This window comes from Panthera uncia (genome assembly GCF_023721935.1).
Source record: "Panthera uncia isolate 11264 chromosome A1 unlocalized genomic scaffold, Puncia_PCG_1.0 HiC_scaffold_17, whole genome shotgun sequence".
In the NCBI taxonomy this organism is placed as follows: domain Eukaryota; kingdom Metazoa; phylum Chordata; class Mammalia; order Carnivora; family Felidae; genus Panthera; species Panthera uncia.
In genome coordinates, this window is record NW_026057577.1 from 14344302 (window position 1) to 14366619 (window position 22318).

At 42.4% G+C, this 22318-nt stretch overlaps 1 protein-coding gene across 3 annotated transcripts in view; it reads left to right on the forward strand.

Annotated features, from left to right (window-relative positions):
* TNFAIP8 (TNF alpha induced protein 8) overlaps positions 1–20543 on the forward strand; it is a 129930-nt gene extending 109387 nt beyond the window's left edge. For all 3 annotated transcript variants that reach the window (XM_049648437.1, XM_049648436.1, XM_049648435.1), the window contains exon 2: positions 19884–20543. In XM_049648437.1, coding sequence (XP_049504394.1) covers positions 19884–20449 — 566 coding nt within the window. In that variant the 3' untranslated portion in view covers positions 20450–20543. The remainder of the gene's footprint in view (positions 1–19883) is intronic.
* Positions 20544–22318: the final 1775 nt, after the last annotated feature.

Genomic DNA, 22318 nt, shown 5'->3' on the forward strand with positions numbered 1-22318 from the left:
AATAAACATTAAAAAATAATAATAAAATAAAGTATCTTCTGCCTTTTGCAGCAGTGAAGATATTAAAAATTATGTGAATAAGAAAATTTCAACGAAGTGTGTTGTCTTTCTCCTTAGACACAATATTTTAATTGCAGGTTCTGTTACATACTGAAGAACTTATAAAATAACTACTTGATATGATCAGTAATATTTCCCAAAGATCTGACCATAAGCCTTGCTAATCAGTTAAGTCAGTAAAATTATAGTCATGGCTTTATAAACTGAGTTTTAGTGGCCTCCAATTGAGTTTGGAGGCATAAGGCCTCCAATTTTTAGAAAATCACTCTAGATACCAGAGAAGTACAAATTGACCATCATAAGTTGTCTTTCCTATTTTTTTTTTAAAGGTTTGGTTAGTTCACTCTGCTTTTATTTGCTTATGGGGATCTTTGTCCTATGTCCGTTAGCCAAGTTAACCCTGGTAGTGTGAACTGATTGGTCCCAGGCATGCATAACACCTAGAGTCATCATCATACAAGGTGCTCAGCCCCTTTGCCCACTCCAGAAACAAAGCCTCACCACCTACCTCCCCACCCTCAGCCTGCTAGGCACACTTCCTAACCTTTAAAACAAAAACTGACCTAAATACAATAGCTCTTACTTTTTAGCACACCAAGAATGACTTCCCCATAGTAGTTGTATTCAGTGTTTGTAATACCCCCAAATTTAAGACAGAACTAGGACATATTTCAGTTCATTTAGGAAACTGGTTTCCAGTTTTTAAAATCACCTCAAAACTCTCCCCACCAGGGAGTCAAAACCGCCACACGCCAGGAATCTGACCAGAAATCAGTTAACGCCGGTAGCCTTCACCAGAGAAGGACATGCCATGTGGAAGATCCATCCTGTATGCTTGAGCGGTTTTCAGTCTCCAGGAGCTGTTGAACCTACACATATGGAAGTACATGTGGGAGGACTGGCACATCCGGACTAGAGAGGTTGAAGAAAGGCTGTCTATGGCTGAATGGTTGGGCACAGCCCTTGAGATATGGATCGCGTTGGCAGGAGGCTTTGGAAAGGAGAGGCATGGGTTTTTTTTCCAAAGCACGGAACGTGTTCCATGCTTTGGAAAGCACTGGTGGTGCTCCAGTGACTGATTTGGGGAGGCTGCAGGCATAGGGTTAAGTCACCTCCAATCACATTACAAGATTAGTCCATTTCAGTTCCCTTCGAATACTTTGCATCATCCACAGGGAATGCCTGTATTTGAGGCTCTCTGACTTTTGCCACCTTACTCATGCTGACTCACCTCCTTTTGTATCATGCAGGTAGACAGGAGGCTCATGGTCTTCCACAGGCAATGACATCTGGTTAGAAATAAAGAGTATTTTTTTTCTCATCTAATTTTTTTTTTAATTTTTTTTTTAACGTTTATTTATTTTTGAGACAGAGAGAGACAGAGCATGAATGGGGGAGGGTCACAGAGAGAGGGAGACACAGAATCTCAAACAGGCTCCAGGCTCTGAGCTGTCAGCACAGAGCCTGACGTGGGGCTCGAACCCACGGACCGTGAGATCATGACCTGAGCCGAAGTTGGACGCTTAACCGACCAAGCCACCCAGGCGCCCCTCACCTAATTAATTTTTACAATTAATTTAACAATTAAAATTTTTTAAATTATTTTTATCATGATGATATGTGTAAGGGAGGAGTACCGGTCATCATTCACATAGTATATATGATTCCCTTTTTAAAAATATTATTTTGCGGGGCGGTGGGGGGCGCCTGGGTGGCTCAGTTGGTTTTGACTTTGGAAGGTCCTGATTTCGCAGTTTGTGAGTTTGAGCCTTGCATTGGGCTCTGTGCTGACAGCTCAGAGTCTGGAGCCTGCTTCAGATTCTGTGTCTCCCTCTCACTCTGCTACTCCCCTGCTCACACTCTGTCTCTCTCTCTTCCTCTTAAAAATAAATAAACATTAAGAAAAATTTTTAATATTTTTTTAATAATATATTAAGTAGTCACAAGGAAATAAAATACAGTAATAAGTAGAAAACAAAAACAAGTTGTAATGGTGGTCCTCGAGGGACACGGGTTTGATGTTACTAAGGTAAATATAGGATGGCTTTCCAGGTGAAAAGAGAGACTTCAGCAAAAATCTGGGGTGGGAAATACAGGCGTTTTGAGGAAAAGGGGAATAAAGAAGTTTCTGGAAGCCCATAGATCCCTTGGAGCTTCAGAACTAGGTAGTCAAGCCTGCTTATCCTTGATTGCCAGCTCAGGGAACACAGAACTGTGAGCATTTGGGAATCTGCCAGAGTCACACCCTAGGCTGTCCTAAAAGTGATTCAGAGTGGCTTGAGTGCCTGATCATGTAAAGCAGGGGTGGCTAACTCATTTGCCTCGGGTCATTTCCTGGCCAGGTGATGAACTGTAGGGCCCGTTTCCCCCCAACGTTGAGCACCCCCCTCTCCCCACAATGTTGTCGGAAGTTCAGATTTTCCTTGAGAAGCTGGAAACATGAATTTCTTATGTCCGTGCTCCCAACTTTTACATGTTGTTCACTAATTGCAAAAAGGATTAAAACATTATGAGGTCCTATTTCGGGGCTGATGACAATGTCCTGGAAGGAGACAGTGGTGATGGTTTGCACAACATTGTGGATATAAGGAAAATCACTCTGTACAGTTTTACAATGGTGACAATGGTGAATTATATGTGTTATGAATTTTATCTCCATTTTAAAAAGAAAGACGCATTGTGGAGACCCAACCAAAACATGTTACCAGCCCGACGTGTGTAATCTCTTCTTTAAATGAAGGAATTACTCCATGGGTGCCTGGGTGGCTCTGTGAGTTAAGTGTCCAACTCGAGATTTCCACTCAGGTCATGATGCCAGGATTGTAGGGTCGAGCCCTGCATGGAGCTCCGCACTGGGTGGGTAGCCTACTTAAGATTCTCTCTCTGCCTCTGCGCCTCTCCCCCCCGCTCGTGTGCACGCTCTCTCTCTCTCTCTCTCTCAAAAATAATAGATAAAGGAAGAAAGGAAGGAAGGGAGGGAGGGAGGAATTACTCTTTGCTACATTTGATAATTCCAGAATCACAAAGCACCTTTCCACAGAGGAGCCAGTGGCCAGGAGCTAAGGGGATCACCTTGAAACCCTTTGACCTCCAGGCCTCAGTGTTTCCACCTGTAGTCTCCACGGTTTCTTGCAATTCTAGAAACAGGACAGGTCATAGGCATGGTGAGAAGAGAAACAGCGACCTTAATTCTGGAGCGCCGAACTGTAGGGATGAAACGGCAAAGCTTCGAGAAGGTGGGGGCTGCCAGAGTATTTTAGAGAAGTGATTTATTTTGTTGCTAGTTGGCAACTAGTCGTAAAATTGGTAAGTTAGGTTGTTTGCCAAAGTTTATTTTACCCAAATATCTGCCATTAGGGAAGTAATCCATCTCCAGGACAGCAAGTTCATGTATTTAGAGAAACGTTTTTCAGTTCTTACAAAAGAATGACTGTATTGGTCTTTTTAGTTATTTTCTTTAACTGAAAAATGAGTTTAATATAGCAAGTATGTGTCATCAACATCAAAGGTTTATAATTATCTTGACATCACTATTTTGTCTCTGTGGTTTTCGGACAGCTTTATTATTTTTAATTCTAAATATAATTTTAAATTAGCTGATTTCAGGAAGGGTAAAATAGAAAGTTTGAAGGCTTTACAATAGGTCCTAACTTAACTTTCAACTCTTTCTTTCTTAATAAGCTACCAAAGACAAGTAGAGTTCATGCTTTTCAAAATTTCCAGTTTCTTTTACATTTATTCTAAAAAAAGGGGGCCTTTTTTTCATTTTAAAAAGGAACCTCTACCCTAAAAACAGAATTATCTTACTATCTATGCAGAGTGTGGGTTATTTAGTAATTTGAAGTTCTAAATATTATCAAAAGATGATTATTTCAGATGCCTATCTTTGGTGATAAACTGACTCATTTAGAATAAACTTTTCCCAAGGGTTTACTTCACAATACTTGTTCTTAGGTAAGAGTATTTGAGATATGATTCCTAAGTAATAGTAATTGAATTCATTTATCATCTCATATTTTGCTTCACAGAAAAACAGTATTTCTTCCCCACTCCACCTGTATCTTTTTTCCCACCACCCCTCTTCAATAAGACCTGGCAATTTTTAAAGCCAGCAGATACATTGTAAAGAATAGTTGACTATTTATTACATGAAGAAATAAATAATCCCAAGGGTTTTATTTTCAGGGAAAATGGAAGCAAATAAACATGATATGAAAGAGTTTGCATTAAGAGTTAGAGACAGCATAGAACATTTTTTAATAATTTTTTAAAATGTTTATTTATTTATTTTGAGTGAGAAAGAGAGATAGAAAGTGAGCAGGGGAGGGGCAGAGAAAGAGGAGAGAGAGAGAATCCCAAGCAGGCTCTGCACTGTCGATAAACTCGCAAACCGTGAGATCATGACCTGAGAAGAAGTCAAGAGTCAGACACTTAATCGACTGAGCCACCCAGGTGCCCCCAGTATAGAACGTTTCTGACTGGGTTAATCAATAAAGGCTTCACAGAAGTGGTGATATTTGGGATGAACTGTAGGGGAATGGACAGGATTTCCCCCCAAGATGGCTCCCCCTTGCTTCCTTCATGTCTATGCTTGGTATCATCCTTTCAGAAAGGCCTTCCCCCAAGTACCCTGTATAAAATAAGTGTAGCTCCTCGAGTTCCCACTCCCCTCCTATTCCGCTCCAAAGCATGCGGACACACACACACACACACACCCCTGAGTTTTTTTTCTAGCCCTTGTCACTACTGGACATTTTTATGCACATGTTATTGTGTGTCTTAAGTCTCCCTGTACTAGAATCTGTGCTTCTTGAGAGCAGACACTTTCCCTGGCACACCGTAGGTGCTCCATAAAATGTGTTGAATGAATGAATGGATAAATGAGTGGAAAAGACTTTTCTGTTAAAAGTCAGTTTTCTGTGTAGAGCTCCAAACTGGTATGGAAAATCCAAGTTCAGCTTTCTCCCAGGACATCTTTAAATCTGGCAAATTCACCACCTCTCTGTGACCCAGTTAATAAATTCTACAGAAATAAGGACGGGGTGGGGATTTGTGGGTACAGTTGTAGCTTCCTGGAGCTTGTGACAAAATCACAAGTGTTATGAAAACAAGTCATTATTATTCTTAACCTTTCCACCATTTCCCCCAACAAGCCCTCCTTAGACATTCATTGGCTATCCATAATTTATATTTAAATACTTTCTAAAATCTGTAGGACTCACACATATCCTTCATTGTCTGACACTCAGGTACACCAATGGGCAGAGTTTCTAATTCCTAAAGAGCCAATAAGAGTTCTGTAGATTGGCTCTGGGAATATAGCCATATTTATTTCTATGAGGAAGGAGTCGTCCACACAAAGGCTAGAGAGCATGGAAAGTGAATATAAATTTGTGGAGATGACCAAAGAGGTCTGTGGAAACTGGGAAGGGTGGTCTCCTTCTCAAGGAGGCAGCCATAATTTACTTCAAGATCATTGTTGCCGTGTGGGAATGTGGGCCATTTTAGTCAGATCTTATGATTGTTCAAAGATCAGAAACAGAGGAGCAGAGGAGAAAGGATTTGAAAGAAAGGTAGAAAGTACTTCATAGAGAGCTGAGTGCCAAGCTAGAAGTACCTTGCAATAAGCAGTAATGCTTCTAGAAACTTCTGAGGTTTTGTCAGGGTTTTATCCTAGAATTTCAAAGCTTCTGTATATCTTGATACTTGGAATCAGATGGTTCACCTTCAGGCCCAGCAAATCCCATCTTAACTGTTGGTTTACCATCAGTGGGATTTAGCCTCTAGGACACTGACATGGCTATAAAATGATTCACTAGCTTAACAGTTTAATACAGTTATAGGGGAAAAGTTTTGACAGGAATGTTGGGAAGCTATGCCAAGAGTCATATTTGAGAGATGCCCAAGCTGAGGCCAAGAGGTTACTCCTCCTAAAATACTCAAACAGATGGGTTTGGGATAGTTGCATAGAAGATTCCAGAACATTTGCTGTAGGGATTGAGTTAGCTAAATATGGTCACTTTTCCAAATAAAAGTGGCTGGTTATTCTGTATGTTTTGGCAAAGGACAGAGAAGAAAAGCAGGAGACAGAAAAAGAAAATGCATGTCTTTTATGTAGATAGATTCCTCTCCTTGAAAACAAAAAACATTTTACATCTCCCTGGCAGGGCTGTTTTTGTCCATGGAGTACAAGTCAGTTCATTTGTTAAGTGTTAGTATATGAAATTGAATTGATTTCCTGACACATCTTCATGAATTGCTGTAAAAAATATTGATGAGCCCCATGGAGCTCTGTCCATGCCAGCTCAAGGGCACATTTGAAGAATGCACAAGATGAATAGACATGCTACCTTAGTTGACAAGGATCATAATCAAGGAAGAGAAGATAGGAATTTAACTCTACCACAAGGCAGAAAGGCACATTAAAAGAAGAAGAGATTTATTCTCTGCATTGGATTTGGAGACATTATTCTGCCACTGGATTTGGAAAAGCTTCTTGGTAGAGGTGGTGTTTAAACTGACCTTTTATTGATTGATTGTTTGATTGATTGATGTATTTATTTATTTAAATGTTTATTTCTGAGAAAGAGAAAGATAGACAGAGCATGACTGGGGGAGGAGCAGAGAGAGAGGGAGACACAGACTCCAAAGCAGGCTCCAGGCTCTGAGCTGTCAGCACAGAGCCCAATGCGGGGCTGGAACTCACAAACCATGAGATCATGACCTGAGCTCGAAGTTGGATGCTTAATGGACTGAGCCACCCACGCGCCCCTAAACTGACCTTTTAAAGGATGAGCAGAGCTTTTTCAGGCAGGGTTGGAGGGAGAGGGTGAGGGAGGGTAGATGTATAGCTTTTCTTTGTTCTCTGTTGTGTAAGACCTGTGCTCCTTCTGTCTTTTCTGTTTCAAGAAGTTGCTTTGTCCTGGGAAGCAGACACGCTCTAAGAAGTAGGATTCTACAGCTGGCTGAGCAGCATCATGGCGTTTGATAGAAAATTCATAAGCAATGAAAAGTACCTGAAATTCACTTTTCTTACAGAAGGTTGTGTGCTGTAGTCTGAAGCAGGGTACCTCCATTTTGCCACGTCCTCGGATAAGTCATTTGACTTCTGAATCGCGCTCTCTCATCTGGTTGCGTCAGGGTCCAGTAATAAGGACCAAACCAGAAAACTTTCATAAACATAAAAATCGTTACTGTGAAAATATCTTGCAAACTGTTGAGCGCTACACAAATGTCAGCTGTCATTTTGTTGTCTGCTGGTCCTTATTATTCAACCAGGAATAACCTGATGAGACCAGAAAGGGTATGTTGGCTGCTGATGCCAGTTTTAGGGGCTGGCTCAGGAATACAACTGCACTCCTGTGTGCTAGAGTTTAAAATCTGTTACTGGTTTTCTGAGCTCTGTGTGTGTCTACATATTCATCAGGGGTCAGGGCCTCTCGTGGGGTAGAGCTTGAGGGGTGGAAAAGGGTAGAAAAACCATGGAGCTGATTCAGAGGACTTTCCTCTATATTCCGGCAGAAGATTGGATTATATCAATAGTGGAAAGGTTTCGTGTCCTCAAGAAAATGTGTAAATAAACCCAGCTTAATTGAAAAGTCTTCGAGAGAAACATAACATATCTTAATCCAACATAATTAATAAGGAAGCATTCGTTTAATTGAAAAGAACAGTTCACTAAAGTCAGTTTTGTATAAATGCTTGTAGGACATTTTTATTTCATTTCAAACTGGTATGAGTAATAGAGTTAGGCCCTGTCCAAGTTTTGGTTTAAGTATCATGTAAGAGACACTAACTTTTCTGTTCTCTTGGATACATTATCAAAATTCTTTAAGGCTTTAATGTAATAAGCGCTATTCTTAAAACATTTTTTTTAGGGGCGCCTGGGTGGTTCAGTCAATTAAGCATTTGATTCTTGATTCCGGCTCTGGTCATGATCTCACAGTTTGTGAGTTCGAGCCCCACGTTGGGCTCCATGCTGACAATGCAGAGCCTGCTTGGGATTCTCTCCACCCCCCCCCCCCCCCCCCCAAAGTAAATAAATAAACTTAAAAATTCTTTTTTCTCTGGATTGGGTGTACAAGTTCACATCTGTTTTTTGGCAAAACTTTTTTGAGAGGGAGTTAATCCACTCATGATCTACTTGGAGTATGCCTTTGTGACCAAAGTCCGTCGGTTTGAACATTTTGAAGTATAACATTCTGGGAGGACACGTTAGTGCTCATACATGCAAACCACATAGGCTGCCTCATAAAATGCAACTTCTTAGACAGTAGTCCTCGGAATTCTGAGTCAGTAGGTAGGGCAGTCTGTACTTCTTTTTTTTTTCTTCAATTTTTTTTAGCGTTTATTTTTGAGAGAGAGACCACATATGAACTGGTGAGAGAGAGAGAAAGAGAGGGAGACACAGAACCTGAAGCAGGCTCCAGGCTCCGAGCTGTCAGCACAGAGCCTGATGCAGGGCGTGGACTCACAAACCGTGAGATCGTGACCTGAGTCGAAGTCAGACACTTAACCGACTGAGCCACCCAGGCGCCCCATGGCAGCTGGTACTTCTAAGAGGCCTCCAGATTCTTCTGATGCAAGCGGCCTGTGTCACAGTGCTGCCTCAGATACCTATGGTACGCGTCTTCTCCCTGCCAGGGCCCTCTTGAAAACAGAACAATTTGGAGTGGTGAGTTTTTCTGGCTTTGACAACACGCGTGTTATACATAGCTTGTGTTTTAAGTTTTTCTAAAATGTCTAGGGCCTACACCTATCTTTGAGCTTCTGACATGTAGGTATGCTGCTGGGCAGACTTGTTCATCCCCTTCCCAGAAGGGTGGGAGTTCTATAGATCAGCTCTGGAATATGGTCATGTTTATTTCTGTAAGGCAGAATCTTCTTTTCCTTCCAGGTCAATATTTTGGGTCAGCCTTCTTTTGTGATGCCTTTCACAAACCTAGCGTCCCTGCATCATGCCACCCAGCAAAATTAATGTCCCCTCTGCTCCTGTTGCATGCCTACACGCTCCGATTGGAGAACTGATCGTGGTGCATTGTGGCCCCCCACCCCCACTCCATGTGCGTGCCTGGGGAGAAGGGAGCGTGTTATTTATCACTGAAACCACAGTATCTGATATATTATAAACACTCACCAGAAGTATTGTGGAATGATTCAGGTCTTTGGGTTGATCTTCTCACTTTATATGGCTCATTCTCATTATATCCTCATAAAAACCTTAGGGGTCCTCATTTGCAAATGAGGAAACGGAGGCATAGAGAGGTGAAGTAATTTGCCCTAGGGACATGGCACTCAGTGGCAGAGCCAGACTTCTGACCCAGACAGTATGACTCTGGAGTCCGTGCTCACATTGTCTGGTTTTGCCTGACTGCCTGTCTTGCCCTCTGCTATTTGCACAAGACCACTGTGAATCCATTCCAGAGGGATAACCAGACTCCAAGTCAATTTCGTAGCCAGTAATTTTCAGTGACCTTATCCTACAAATTTGTTAGTGGGTCCTTGGTATAATTAATTTGGAAAATTTGAGTAGATAAAGTGTTCCTTGACTGCACGCATCCTCCAGACTTTAATATTATTACCGCTCTTTGCGCATCCCAGAGGATATCTTAGTATATATACAATGTTTCCCAAACTTAACCAGAAAGAATTTTGTTCCCTGTAAGACATTTTTAAATGTTTGTTTATTTTTCAGAGAGCGAGCAATCGTGGAAGGGGCAGAGAGAGAGAGAGAGAGAGAGAGAGAGAGGGAGACACAGAATCTGAAGCAGGCTCCAGGCTCTGAGCTGTCAGCACAGAGCCTGACACAGGGCTGGAACCCACAGACCTCGATAGATCATGACCTGAGCCTAAGTGGGAGGATTAATAGACTGAGCCTCCCAGGCGCCCCAGCCCTTTCTTATTTAGTCTGGAGTGTCTTTGGTGCTTAAGTGCTTGGGTAGTCTTCAGTGAACACTTACACTTCCCTGGGATAGTCCCAGATCTCTTGTCGTGGTGTAATTACCGATAGTGCTCTTTTCACAGGTATTTCATGTGGATGATAAACTGTGATTGCCCTACTCATGACATTTGTTCCCATTAAATAAAGTCCTATGTTTCACACTCACTACCTTCTCATCCCTCACTGCATGATTCTTAGTGCTTTTGCCTGTTTAGGAAGAAGCAAAGGTAACAGCCATGTGCCTCTAGCATCTTACCATTGTGTATCAGAGTCTTACACGGAACTGTGGACACTTACACAGTTTGTCTGCCCTCACTCAAAAGTATTCCTTGGGGTGCCTGGGTGGTTCAGTCTGTTAAGTGTCCAACTTCGGCTCAGGTCTTGATCTCACGGTTCATGAGTTCAAGCCCTGCGTGGGGTTCTGTGCTGACAGCTCAGAGCCTGGGGCCTGCTTCGGATTCTGTGTCTCCCCCCGCCACCCCCCCCGCCCCTCTCTCTCTCTCTCATCAGCTCATGCTCTGTCTCTCTCTCTCTCTCTCACTCTCTCTTTCAAAAATAAATAAAAACATTAAAAAAATTTTTAAGTTGTGTTTCATAAGCATTGCATGCCTGTAAGATTTCTTCACACTACACAGTATCTATTCATGTATCTGTTTATCTATGCAGGGAAAAAACCCAACTCTGAAAGGATACCAGAAATCTAAGAATACTTGTTGCCTCTGGGAATCAGGAGTTGGGGGTTTGGACTGTGCTGTGGGTGGCAAAACAGGGAGAGACTTTTCACTTAATATATTTAAATTCTGGCTTTTGAACAATGTAAGCATTTCTTTGTTTTATACAATTATATTTTAGAATGTGTAAAAACTGCTCAGGATTTTCCCTGAAAATACAAGCTATTTCAAGCCCAACTGGGTTGATCTCCTTTATATGGAATTTTATTTCCTTCCCCCAAGGAGAACTGGTCTTGTGGTTTTGTTTTCTTTCGTTTCCTGTCCACTCTTTTCCTTTCCTTTCCTTTCCTTTCCTTTCCTTTCCTTTCCTTTCCTCTCCTCTCCTCTCCTCTCCTCTCCTCTCCTCTCCTCTCCTTTCCTCTCCTTTCCTTTCCTTTCCCTTTACTTAGCTAAATATATTAGGTCTTCCTATACCTTCAAGAAGTCTCTTTTAAAAAAAAATTTTTTTTTAATGTTTATGTATTTTTGAGAGACAGAGAGACAGAACACAAGCGGGGGAGGGGCAGAGAGAGGGAGACACAGAATCCGAAGCAGGCTCCAGGCTCTGAGCTGTCAGCACAGAGCCTGATGTGGGACTTGAACTCACCAACAGCGAGATCATGACCTCAGCCGAAGTCGGATGCTCAGCCAACTGAGCCACCCAGGTGCCCCAAGAAGTCTCTTTTTCAAAGATCTTGTAGGGGTGCCCTGGGTGACTCAGGTCAAGACCTCACACTTCACGAGTTCAAGCCCCACATCAGGCTCTCTGCCGTCAGTGTGAAGCGGCTTCAGATCCTCTGTCTCCCTCTCTCTCTGTTCCTTTTCTGCTTGCACGTGTTCTGTCTCTCAAAACTAAATAAACATTAAGAAAAACAAAATCTCATGTAGTGTAATGTAATTCTTGAGACAATAGCCTAGAGTCGGGCATATCTGGGTTCAAGCTCATCTCTTCCACTTACTAACTGTATGGCCTTGAGAAAGTAACTTAATTTCTCTGGACCTCGGTTACTTTATCTGTAAAATGGGGGCAATAACAACCTCTCTCTGCGAATTGTTCTGAAGCTTCAATGGGACAATGCAGATTTGGGGCAGTTCTGGGGATCGTGGAGTAAATGCTCCAAATATGCTGGCTAGCCAGTGGGTTCTCATGATCGTAAACCTCTCACTCTGACTTTGGGTAGCCACAAAATTCATTCTATTCTTGTGTCTTCTGTACTAATATTTACAATACTGACATTCTTTGGGATCTACTTCATATAAATATCACCAGACTTTCTTCCAATCCTGGTACTGGTGATCCTTGGCCAGTTGATGCCCTGCAGAAAGCAGTCAAGGCATCACATGACTCCTGCAGCAAATTCATCTCTGCAGAGGGGCAGAGATGAAGTCTAATATGAAGTTAAAGGGGTTGAGACTCAGGAAATTACAATTTCAATTTTAAAATCTTCATAAAACTAAGCCGCAGGAATAAAAGACACAGAGTGGATCCGAAAGTCATGATGAAGGGGTTCCAGAATTAAAGCAAGAAAAATAGCCCAAGATCACACAGGGAAAGGCTTCAGAGTGTTTTCTTCAGGACGTAATTTCTTTTGCCTACAAATTTGGAAAATAGGGAACATAGGGAGATACGAGTAGAAAGAACACAGTATGCGTAAACATTGGGTTTGAATCCCTGCTCCTCCATTTCAAGTGATATGAAGTATAAGGGGACAAGGCTCTGTATTCATTTGTGATCATGAGCCTGGCATGCTGGTGGGTGTTTTCAAATTCGTAACTCATTAAATCTCACTCAAGCCATGCTACCTTGAAATGATGTCCCACTTAGCAGATGAGAAAACTGAGGTTCAAGGAATTAAATGACACTCAAGTTTACAACCCAAGACTCTTGACCTTGAGCCTTCTGTCTCCTTTTATGCTGCCCTGCCTTTGGGTGTCAGGTTGTCTGGGAGGCTTCACGAGCTCCCAGTGAGATACTGTGACTCTCTGGGGTAATCTTTTTGGCTGTTATGGGTTTTCACTTTGGCTTTATATTTGGTCCATTTCCTCTGCATCTGTTCCCTGTTGCACAACTTTGCGAGGGTGTTGACGCCATTTCTCCTCTTGTTTCTTTGTGGTAGCCTTCACTTCTGTTCTCCATTGACCAGTTTTTTTCTGGACAGAATACCCTGGCACTATCTATCAAAGTCCTTTCTAACAAGAGATTTAACACCTTAAAATAAAGAGAAATTCCCTGATAAAGTTTTAATATTTGTTAGATTTTTTTTAAATGTCATCATAGCAAAGAAAATGTGAGTTGTTATTAACTGAGGTCTCTGAAGTCTCTGTTTTCACACAATCATCTGGTATTTTGCATTTCTCAGCTACATATTTCTTCCAGAAGGAGTTGATTAATTTTGACCAAATGTGATTCAGTATTCGAAAGCAACAGAATGCACTCGGAGTTTATTTAGATTGTTGAACCTATGGGGAAGGCTGTTCTGTGCCAGGCATTGTGGAAGATACTGCCATGGGGTCTATGTCCATTAATTTTGGAACAATCCCGAGAAGCGGGCATCATGATTCTTATCTTGTGGGTGAGGAAACTGAGTCTCAGCTGTATCCCTGAGCAGTAGGGCAGTTCTGGAACCATTATTATAGAATATTTGAACTTTTATAAGTACACTCTTCTTTTCAAGGCCCCTGACAGAATAACTTGCCACAGGAAATGTATAGTAATTCTCTCTAGTATGCTAGAGGTTTACGCTGCCATTTTTCTATTTTAAGTGGTTTTGATGCAAAAATTCTAATATGTATTGAAGGTTTTCTTTAAGATGGTAAAATCCTGGGGCACCTGGGTGGCTCAGTCGGTTAAGTGTCTGACTTTGGCTCAGGTCATGAACTCACAGTTTGTGAGTTCGAGTCCCGCATCAGGCTCTGTGCTGACAGCTCAGAGCCTGGAGCCTGCTTTGGATTCTGTGTCTCCCTCTCTCTGTGCCCCTCACCTGCTTGCTCACTCGCTCTTTCTCTCTCTCTCTCTTTCTCAAAAATAAAATAAAACAACAACAACAAAAAAAGAAGGTAAACTCCTGACTCTCCAACAAATACAAAATGGGCACGCCAAAGATTTTACAGAGCTCGCTAATGAATGAGGAACCAGTAAGCCCTTATGATTGGTTCAGGAGAATCCCCAGGACAACACAGGCAAACGAGAAAATGAATTATCAGTTGTGCCTCCACTTGACAAAATGTATTTGTATGTCTATGGACAAGAGTCATTTACAATACTACCCGTCTTCTACAACTTACGGAGTTGTAAAGTATCTGAGTGCAGAACGAAAAAAGGAATCTGGGACAGGGTGCTTTATGGTTGCTGGCTCTCCACTGAAAAGCCACCCAGTGTTGTTTTTGTTTTTTTGTTTTTTCCCTTTTTTGGCTCATTTTCCCTTGCATTTGTCTTCTTTATCATGTTACCTTTTAATTTTTTTTTAATGTTTATTTATTTGAGGGGGGGTGAGTGGCAGAGAGAGACAGGGACAGAGAATCCCAAGTGGGCTGTGCTGACAGCAGAGAGCCCCATGCGGGACTGGAACCCACGAACCATGAGATCATGACCTGAGTTGAAGTCGGACACTTAACTGACTGAGCCACCCAGGCACCCTCACTTTTAAAGTGACCATGTACTCTTTTGGAAGTGGTAGGAGACCCAGAGTAAATGGGTTAGCCTGTCTGCATGATGGTGCATACTCTTGGCGTTTAGCCCCTTGGAGTCAGGAAGATGCATAGATACCAGAATTTGCGGTTAGATTCGGGTGAAGGACCCTAGATGTACTGATTCGTGTCAGGGCCTCTGTCCATGTGACCGAAAGCTGACGTGCCGGTTAAGGTGCCTGGCGCTTGACCCTTTCTCTCTGGGCAATGTTGCCTCGAGTTTACAGTCATGGTCCCTCCACAGGGGCAGCCCCTTCTGAGAGTGGGAATCTTGGTGGCTTCTGTTCCCTGGGACCCTTCCCCCCCCCCCCCGCACCCCACCGTTTCCCCAACCCTGCCCTTTCTTTTCTTTCTTTCTGTTTCCCCCTTTGGGATTTTTTGAGTGCAGAGGCTGGTGTCACAGATACCTCACCAACCATTCCAGTCATTCCTCGATTGTTCCCTGGAGTGCTCCCAGATCCCAGCGGAGGGAGGTCCACTATTAGCCTGTTGACTTCTTGTGACACTGTGTACCACTTATTGTGGCCACTTCCCTATCCCAGTGCTTTTTACTAAGTCCCATTTAGACTTGGAGTTATTCAGGTGCAAGAGAGCTAAGGTTTTATATATTTGTTTAAAGAACTTTTATTAAAAGCCCACAACAGCCAGACATGCTCTCTAAATTGTTTTCTTTTCCATCTTTCCTAAGACTGGGCCCACAGGATCGCATTTTAACTAGGCGGGAATTAGAAATGGCATACATGTACATCTGTAGTCACTGCTTAAAAGTTCCAAGTATAACAAATTGGATAGGTGAAGAAATTATTTATTTGCTAGTGAGGTTGTAAAGTTAGTTGGGCGCTTTACTGTGTTAGCAATTTCTCAGTTGGAATAATGTTATGGGGAACTTTTGTTAATTTCAGAAAACTATGGGTTTTCATTAGTTAAATCTTATGAAAAGTTTTGTTTTTATTTTTGCCTTTCAAGCACTTTTTTCTCCTTCCCTAGAGGGGTCAGTATATTTTTACCATCAATGTTTATCTCCAAATTTTTAACTGTTGATGCTAAAACCAGGATTCCCTAAATATCACTTTGCTTTACAGCAAACATTGCTGAAATGGTTGATGTTGTTAAACCAAGAAAGGAAATACAGCGATATAGAGGAAGGGCAGAAAGAGAAGTAGGTATAAAATAACATTTACACCCCTTACTATGCAACAGTCTTAATAGTGTCAGTCCTTTGTATGTTTTTGATATATGGCATTGTTTTTCTTTTTCTTTTTTCACATTTATTTATTTTGAGAGAGAGAGTGGAGAAGGGGTAGAGAGGGGGGTCCAGGATCCAAACTGGGCTCTGTGCTGACAGCAGAGAGCCCGATACAGGGCTTGAACCCACATACTGAGATCTTGACCTGAGCCAAAGTTGGATGCTCAACCGACTGAGCCACCCAGTCTCCCATTCTTTTTCTTTTTCTTTTTTTTTTAAGTTTGTTTATTCATTTTGAAAGAGAAACAGAGAGCAAGTGGGGAAGGGACAGAGAGAGAGGGAGAGAGAGAATCCCAAGCAGACTGCATGCTATCAGAGCAGAGCCCGATGCGGGGCTTGACCCCATGAAGCATGATATGACCTCAGCTGAAACCAAGAGTCAGATGCTTAACTGACTGAGCCACCCAGGTGTCCCAAGGCATCATTTTTCATTAGACGAAGATGTACACGTATATTTTCAAACACAGGCGAATTCATCTTGATAAAACATTGAAACCATATTTTCAGCGCCTTCTCCTGTGAGAACACCTCCTTTCACCTCTTAGCTGCTTCCCAGTACGTACCTTTGGTCCATCCCTCTTACCCATTTAAACATAGATCCCTTCAGAGGAAGAAGTGGCCCTGTGTCTAATCTTCCTCAGTAGCCAGATGTAGCAGATGCAAGTGAGAACCATTGCCTTGGCTTTTATGCTAAATATTTGTTTGATTGTCCTGCGGTGTTTTCTCATTGTGCACAGCAGATCTGTTCTCTTTTAAAAAGAGTGATTGATGGCGGTAAGAGAAACCACACTCTTGAGTGCAAGAGAAGAAAACCACCTGGTGAGCTAGGTAAAATAAATACCTGTTTTGTTCTAGCTTCTAAAACAAACAAACAAACAAACAAACAACCCTTCACATATGTATTTAAAACCCTCGTTTTACAGGCCACCCTGTTTTCATAGGGAAGTATCTCAGTGGAGTGAAGGGAGGGAGGGCAAATCGGCTTCTGCTTCTACCAGAAGCTCCATACACCAGGCACCCGTGTATATGCGTGTATCACCTTATCTCTCAAAGAGCTTGGGTTCTAGGGAGGAGAGAGGCAGACAACCACAATGTAGGCAAATGAGGAGGATTTCAGAAACAAGGGAGTGTGATGGTCAGCAAAGACTTGAGGTCGGCATCTGTTCCTAATTTCCATTTTCAAAAGCTCTGACTGCTGCACGAGAAGAGGTTGGAAAGGGGTTTGGACGAGCCTGGTGTCCGTGGAGATGGAGGCAAGTGGGGGAAGGCAGAGTGGGAAGCTCTTGGTAACGGACTGGGCGAGAGAGAGGATGGTATGGCGCATGACAGCCAGACCGCCGACTTGAGCAAAGGGATGCAAGTGATGCTTTTTGTGAAGATAGAAAAGAATGAAGGAGGAACACTTCGGGGCCAGCCAGGGAATCAAGGATTCGGTTTTAGACGTGGTGCATTTGAAATGGCTGCAAAACAGCCCAGAGTAAGGAAAGCCCTGAATGCATTTGCAAAATGAGTCCGGGAACGAGGTCAGAGTGAGTTATAAGTGTGGGAGTTGCTGGCACCTGGGTGGTATCTGAAGCCACAGGAGTGGATGAGATCACACTGGGCTGAGGGTAGAGCAAAAGAAAAAACGTGGTCCAGGACTAGCTCTGAGATATCCCAGGCCTTGAAGGAGCTCGAAGAGGATGTGAAACTGACAAATGAGCCTGAGCAGGAATAGCTAAAGGCAATTAATTTGCAAGGGGGTAAAAAATCCTATTTCATGATCACAGACCACACAGCCCTGGCCAGCAGCTCTCAGCCACAACCTCCAGTTGGCTCCAAAGAAGCCTTCACTAATGCTAGAAGGGAAATCCACTGTGTGCCTGTCTGCCCTGCACGGGACGGGGGAAAACGAGCTTCAGCCTCCCTTTAAGAGAGGACTGAGCTGGCTATAACCCAAAGAATAAAATGAAAGTAGGAAGTGGCTGCTGTGTTTCTAGAACAGGGCTTGCAGTTCCTCTGGGGCAACTAGGAAAGCCTCAGAACTCAGCTTTGCTGTCTCGGTTGAGACTTTGTTACCAAAGTAACAAATGGGGAGCAATTTTGCTCTGCTGGCAATGACCTTGCTTTTCACACTTTCTCTTGTGGGAGGTTCAAGTGCTACATCACAGAGTTTTGCTCTTTATGTTTGACATCAAATGGCACATTTACATTTAATAAGCAAAGTAGCTCAGAGGAGGTGCAAACTTCTAAGTCCAGTCTTGGAGAAAGGGGGGCGCAGAGGATTTTTACTCCTCTCTCTCTGGTTCCAGTGATTGAGTCATATACAATGTTTCCATCAAATAGACATTGCAGTAAATCCCACAGCGTAGCCTGGGTCACATCCTGAGGATTAAACACAGAATAACCTTTCTACTTCACATAAAATAAGTTTCTGAAATCCTGTTATTTGCTATGGATCTGAAGTTTGGGGGCTATCCCTTCCTGTATAAATCAGGTTTATTTGTTGAAGGTCCATACCATAAATTCTGTCATGGAAGGTGGTCGCTGGTCTTGATGTGGTAATATTAACTACATGTGTGGCATTTATTTCGATGCAAATTATTTAGTGTAGATTAACTCGTACACACTTTTGCAAACCTTTAGGAATAGAACTGGGCTTAACTGATGAGAATATAACACAACTTGGAAACCTTCACATACTGGCTGTTTCGCATGCTTTTTCACTTTCCTTTTCTTTCTCAAAATATATTTCACTTCTTCTTCCACAGTTTCAGATCATGTTTCAGACGTTTAAATATCGACATTGGTGAAGGCACTGCTTCTCGTTCAGTGAAGGCTTTCTTTCAGGACTTATGGCCCTGTATATTTATAAGAGACGTTCTAGTGATTAGGAACCACTTCATGCCGCCTAGAATATATCCCAGAGCTGGCCCAAATGTCACATCTAACATGGCAGTGCCATACTGAGAGAGACACTCTTCTTATATACCCTTCCAGCCTGGATTAGGGAGTGGCCGCCTTTTTGCTTTCTGCCCCTAGCCTGTCCACACTAGAAATAATTGTGTATCACTGATGCCCTGACTATTTAGGTGAAAGACTAAACTTGGTTTGAGGAGTAAACATGTACTGAGCATTTTCACTGACCGGCTGTAAGCTGGGAGCATAATACAGTGTTTCATTAATAGTTAATATGCACAACTATTGTTATGTGTTCCCTGTCAAATTCAGTTATGATCATTTCAAAAGCAAACTCTAAGCATCAGCTTTTTCAAAGCTCCATGTTATTCATGGAGTCCATTTCATTAGCTCATAAAAGTGTAGTTATTTCCTCATAATGTATAAACGATGTGTAAACGTTTAAAGGGAACGAACAATGGCCGATCATCAGAAACAGCAAGTGACAATGAGCCCTCCAAGGAATATTCTTTTCTAAGACTCAACGCCTGGGAGTTGAAACTCAGGGCCCTTAGGATCACCAAACTGGTAGGGGCGGGCCAGCATCTCAGGAAATTTGACTTTTTGCAGCTGAAGTTTAAAACAGAGCTCTCCTTTTGATTTGCTTCCATGAATTTGCTACTTTCCTCAGTGTGGCTTTGCTCTTTATCCTTCTTACATGTAAAGGGGGCTCTTTAAACTGTTCTTGGCGAGGGGCGCCTGGGTGGCTCAGTCGGTTAAGCGGGCGACTTCGACTCAGGTCATGATCTTGTGGTTCGTGACTTCGGCCCCGTGTCCGGCTCTGTGCTGACGGCCTGGAGCCTGCTTCGGGTTCTGGGTCTCCCTCTCTCCCTGTTCCTCCCCCGCTTGCACTCTGTCCCTCTCACAAAAATAAATAAAGATTAAAAAAAAATTAATTGTTCTTGGTGACTGGTGCCCAGAGGACAGTTGCGGGGTTAATTTTATATTTTGAGGGGTTTCTTATAAAATTAAATTGGGGGAAAATTGTGTAAAAACTGGTTCATGAGACGTACCATTTTTATAATCAGAAAAAGTTATCTTTGGAAAGGTTGCCCCCTTCAACTGCTAAACCAAGTAGTGAGTGTATAGCCAAAGGCATAAAACACTTGAGTTGCAAGAGACCTTAAAGATTATGCACGGCAACCCGTTCATTTCGTGAGGACCTAACGCCCAGAAGTGTAGTGAGATCTTTCGTTCTTTTCTGAATGGAAACAAACGTCAGCGGATGGGAGGCAACCACACCATGGGCAAATGAGAAGGAAAATAGTCCTTAATATCTGTGTTGTAATTTGCTTCCTTTCAGTGGCCACAGATGTCTTCAATTCCAAAAACCTGGCCGTGCAGGCGCAAAAGAAGATCTTGGGGAAAATGGTGTCCAAATCCATCGCCACCACCCTCATCGACGACACGAGCAGCGAAGTCCTGGATGAGCTCTACCGAGTGACCAAAGAGTACACCCAGAACAAGAAAGAGGCGGAGAAGATCATCAAGAACCTCATCAAAACAGTTATCAAGCTGGCCATTCTCTACAGGAACAACCAGTTTAATCAAGATGAGCTGGCACTGATGGAGAAATTTAAGAAGAAGGTTCACCAGCTCGCCATGACCGTGGTCAGCTTCCATCAGGTGGAGTACACCTTTGACCGCAACGTGTTATCCCGGCTGCTGAATGAATGCAGAGAGCTGCTGCACCAGATCATCCAGCGTCACCTCACTGCCAAGTCACACGGACGGGTTAATAACGTCTTCGACCATTTCTCAGATTGCGATTTTTTAGCTGCCTTATATAACCCCTTTGGAAATTTCAAGCCCCACCTACAAAAACTCTGTGACGGCGTGAACAAAATGCTGGATGAGGAGAACATTTGAGCGTATGAGCGAAGACTGACTGCTCGTGATTTATTTGAAAATGGAGCACTGCTGATGTATGAAGGAAAAAAGAATTTTTTTTTTTTTTTTTTTTAAGATTACACATGGTTCAGAAAGACATTGGCCAATTCGGTTGGTAGACGTTAGTGGTAATGTCTTATGTGGCTTGTTTTATTGGAAGAAAAGCATAGTGCCAAAAATTCTGGTGAAAGGCTCCCTAATGGTTGACAGATCGTGGGAAAAGTGTATGATGCAAATATAGAGTCATACAAAGATGAATATGTATGGCTCTGAACCTCAAGACATCTATTTTAGGGCAATTAATAGCACATTGGATATTTCTAACGTGTATAGTTATGTATTTTGATTCACTATTATTCCTTACTATGTGTACGTACCTCTGTTAAGAAGCCGAGGTCTTTCTCTCGCTCTCATTTTTCCTTTTGAAACAATTTCATTTGCGAGTTTACCTTTGGTTAAACATTCTTGCATTAAAGATTGTGTCACTGACGTTCAAGAATTAAGTCTTCATGGAGAATTAAGACACTCAAGAATTAAGGCGGTCAAAGGGAACCCTCAGAAAAATTGAAAAACGGCTTCTCTGAAGTCAGTATTGTAGGAACCAACTGTATGTGACATCACGAATAATGTCTGCTATACGAATACGCTTCTGGAGTTGAGTCCTGTTTTTTAGTACCAACAGTGCTACATCCGAAACGTGGTAATTCTTGAAAATGTGCTGGTGGCATCTCTATTTTTAGTACCCATTTTCGATGTGAGAGTCACAGAGGAAAATCTAGGTGGTTCCTGTAAAAGTTAAGTGGTATTAAGACAGTTACTATAATCTTTATTTTAGAGAGGAGCCCGTCAAAATAATGTAGGGGGATAAGGGCCAAAAAGGAGGAAAGCATATTGCTGTAGCATGTGAGAATGGAAATAAAAGGCATTTCAATGTTTAATAAGGTTTGATAGGTAAATAAAGAATGTCACTTTTTTATTTAACTATAAGGTTTTTGCTATTTTGTTATTTGCTATTTTGATGAGTAAACCAAAGAATATGTGCATTCTAAGCAGTTTGTGTGTTGTTTGTATATAATTTTGTGTGTGTGAATGATAAAGTAAGCATCTTATTTAAAAAAATTTTTTTTAAGTTTATTTATTTTGGGGAGAGAGAGAGCAAAGCAGAGGAGGGGCAGAGAGAGAGGAAGACACAGAATCTGAAGCAGGCTCCAGGCTCTGAGCTGTCAGCACAGAGCCTGAGATAGGGCTTGAACCTATGAACTGTGAGATCATGATCTGAGGCAAAGGCAGGGACTTAACCGACTGAGCCACCCAGGCACCCCAGCATCTTCTTATTTTATAAAAAAGAAATGGAAACCTACTGGCCAACTATCAGGAAATAACAGACTTAAGTACCAGTCCTAAATATTTGCATCGTCACTGTGTCTGTGATTGAGTGTACTCTTTTGCCTTGAATTTGCCTGCCTCCCAGAACAGTGACATTAAAATAGTAGTTCACCGGGAAAGGTCCCACAACTTAAAAATTCCAGAGGTTGAGATCTGCTTGAACCCACTCCAGCCTGAAGGAGGAGGGCCATTTCCCTGAGTCCCTCGTGTGCTTGTCCAAGACCGGCAGCAGAGGCAATGTGTCTCCTTGTTTGATATTAAATCCTCGACACCAAGATTAGAACTGAAATGACCATTCTCACATCGCCAAGCGGGTAGGTGATTTTGAGATGTTATAGCAATAGCATAGCGACTGCAGAAATGACCCCTTCTGCTTCATAACCTGCTAAGTTGCATGTAAGTTTCATTCAGCAGCCTTCCATGGCCTTCCTCACGCGATCTTACTTCTGGCCTCTGCTTTCC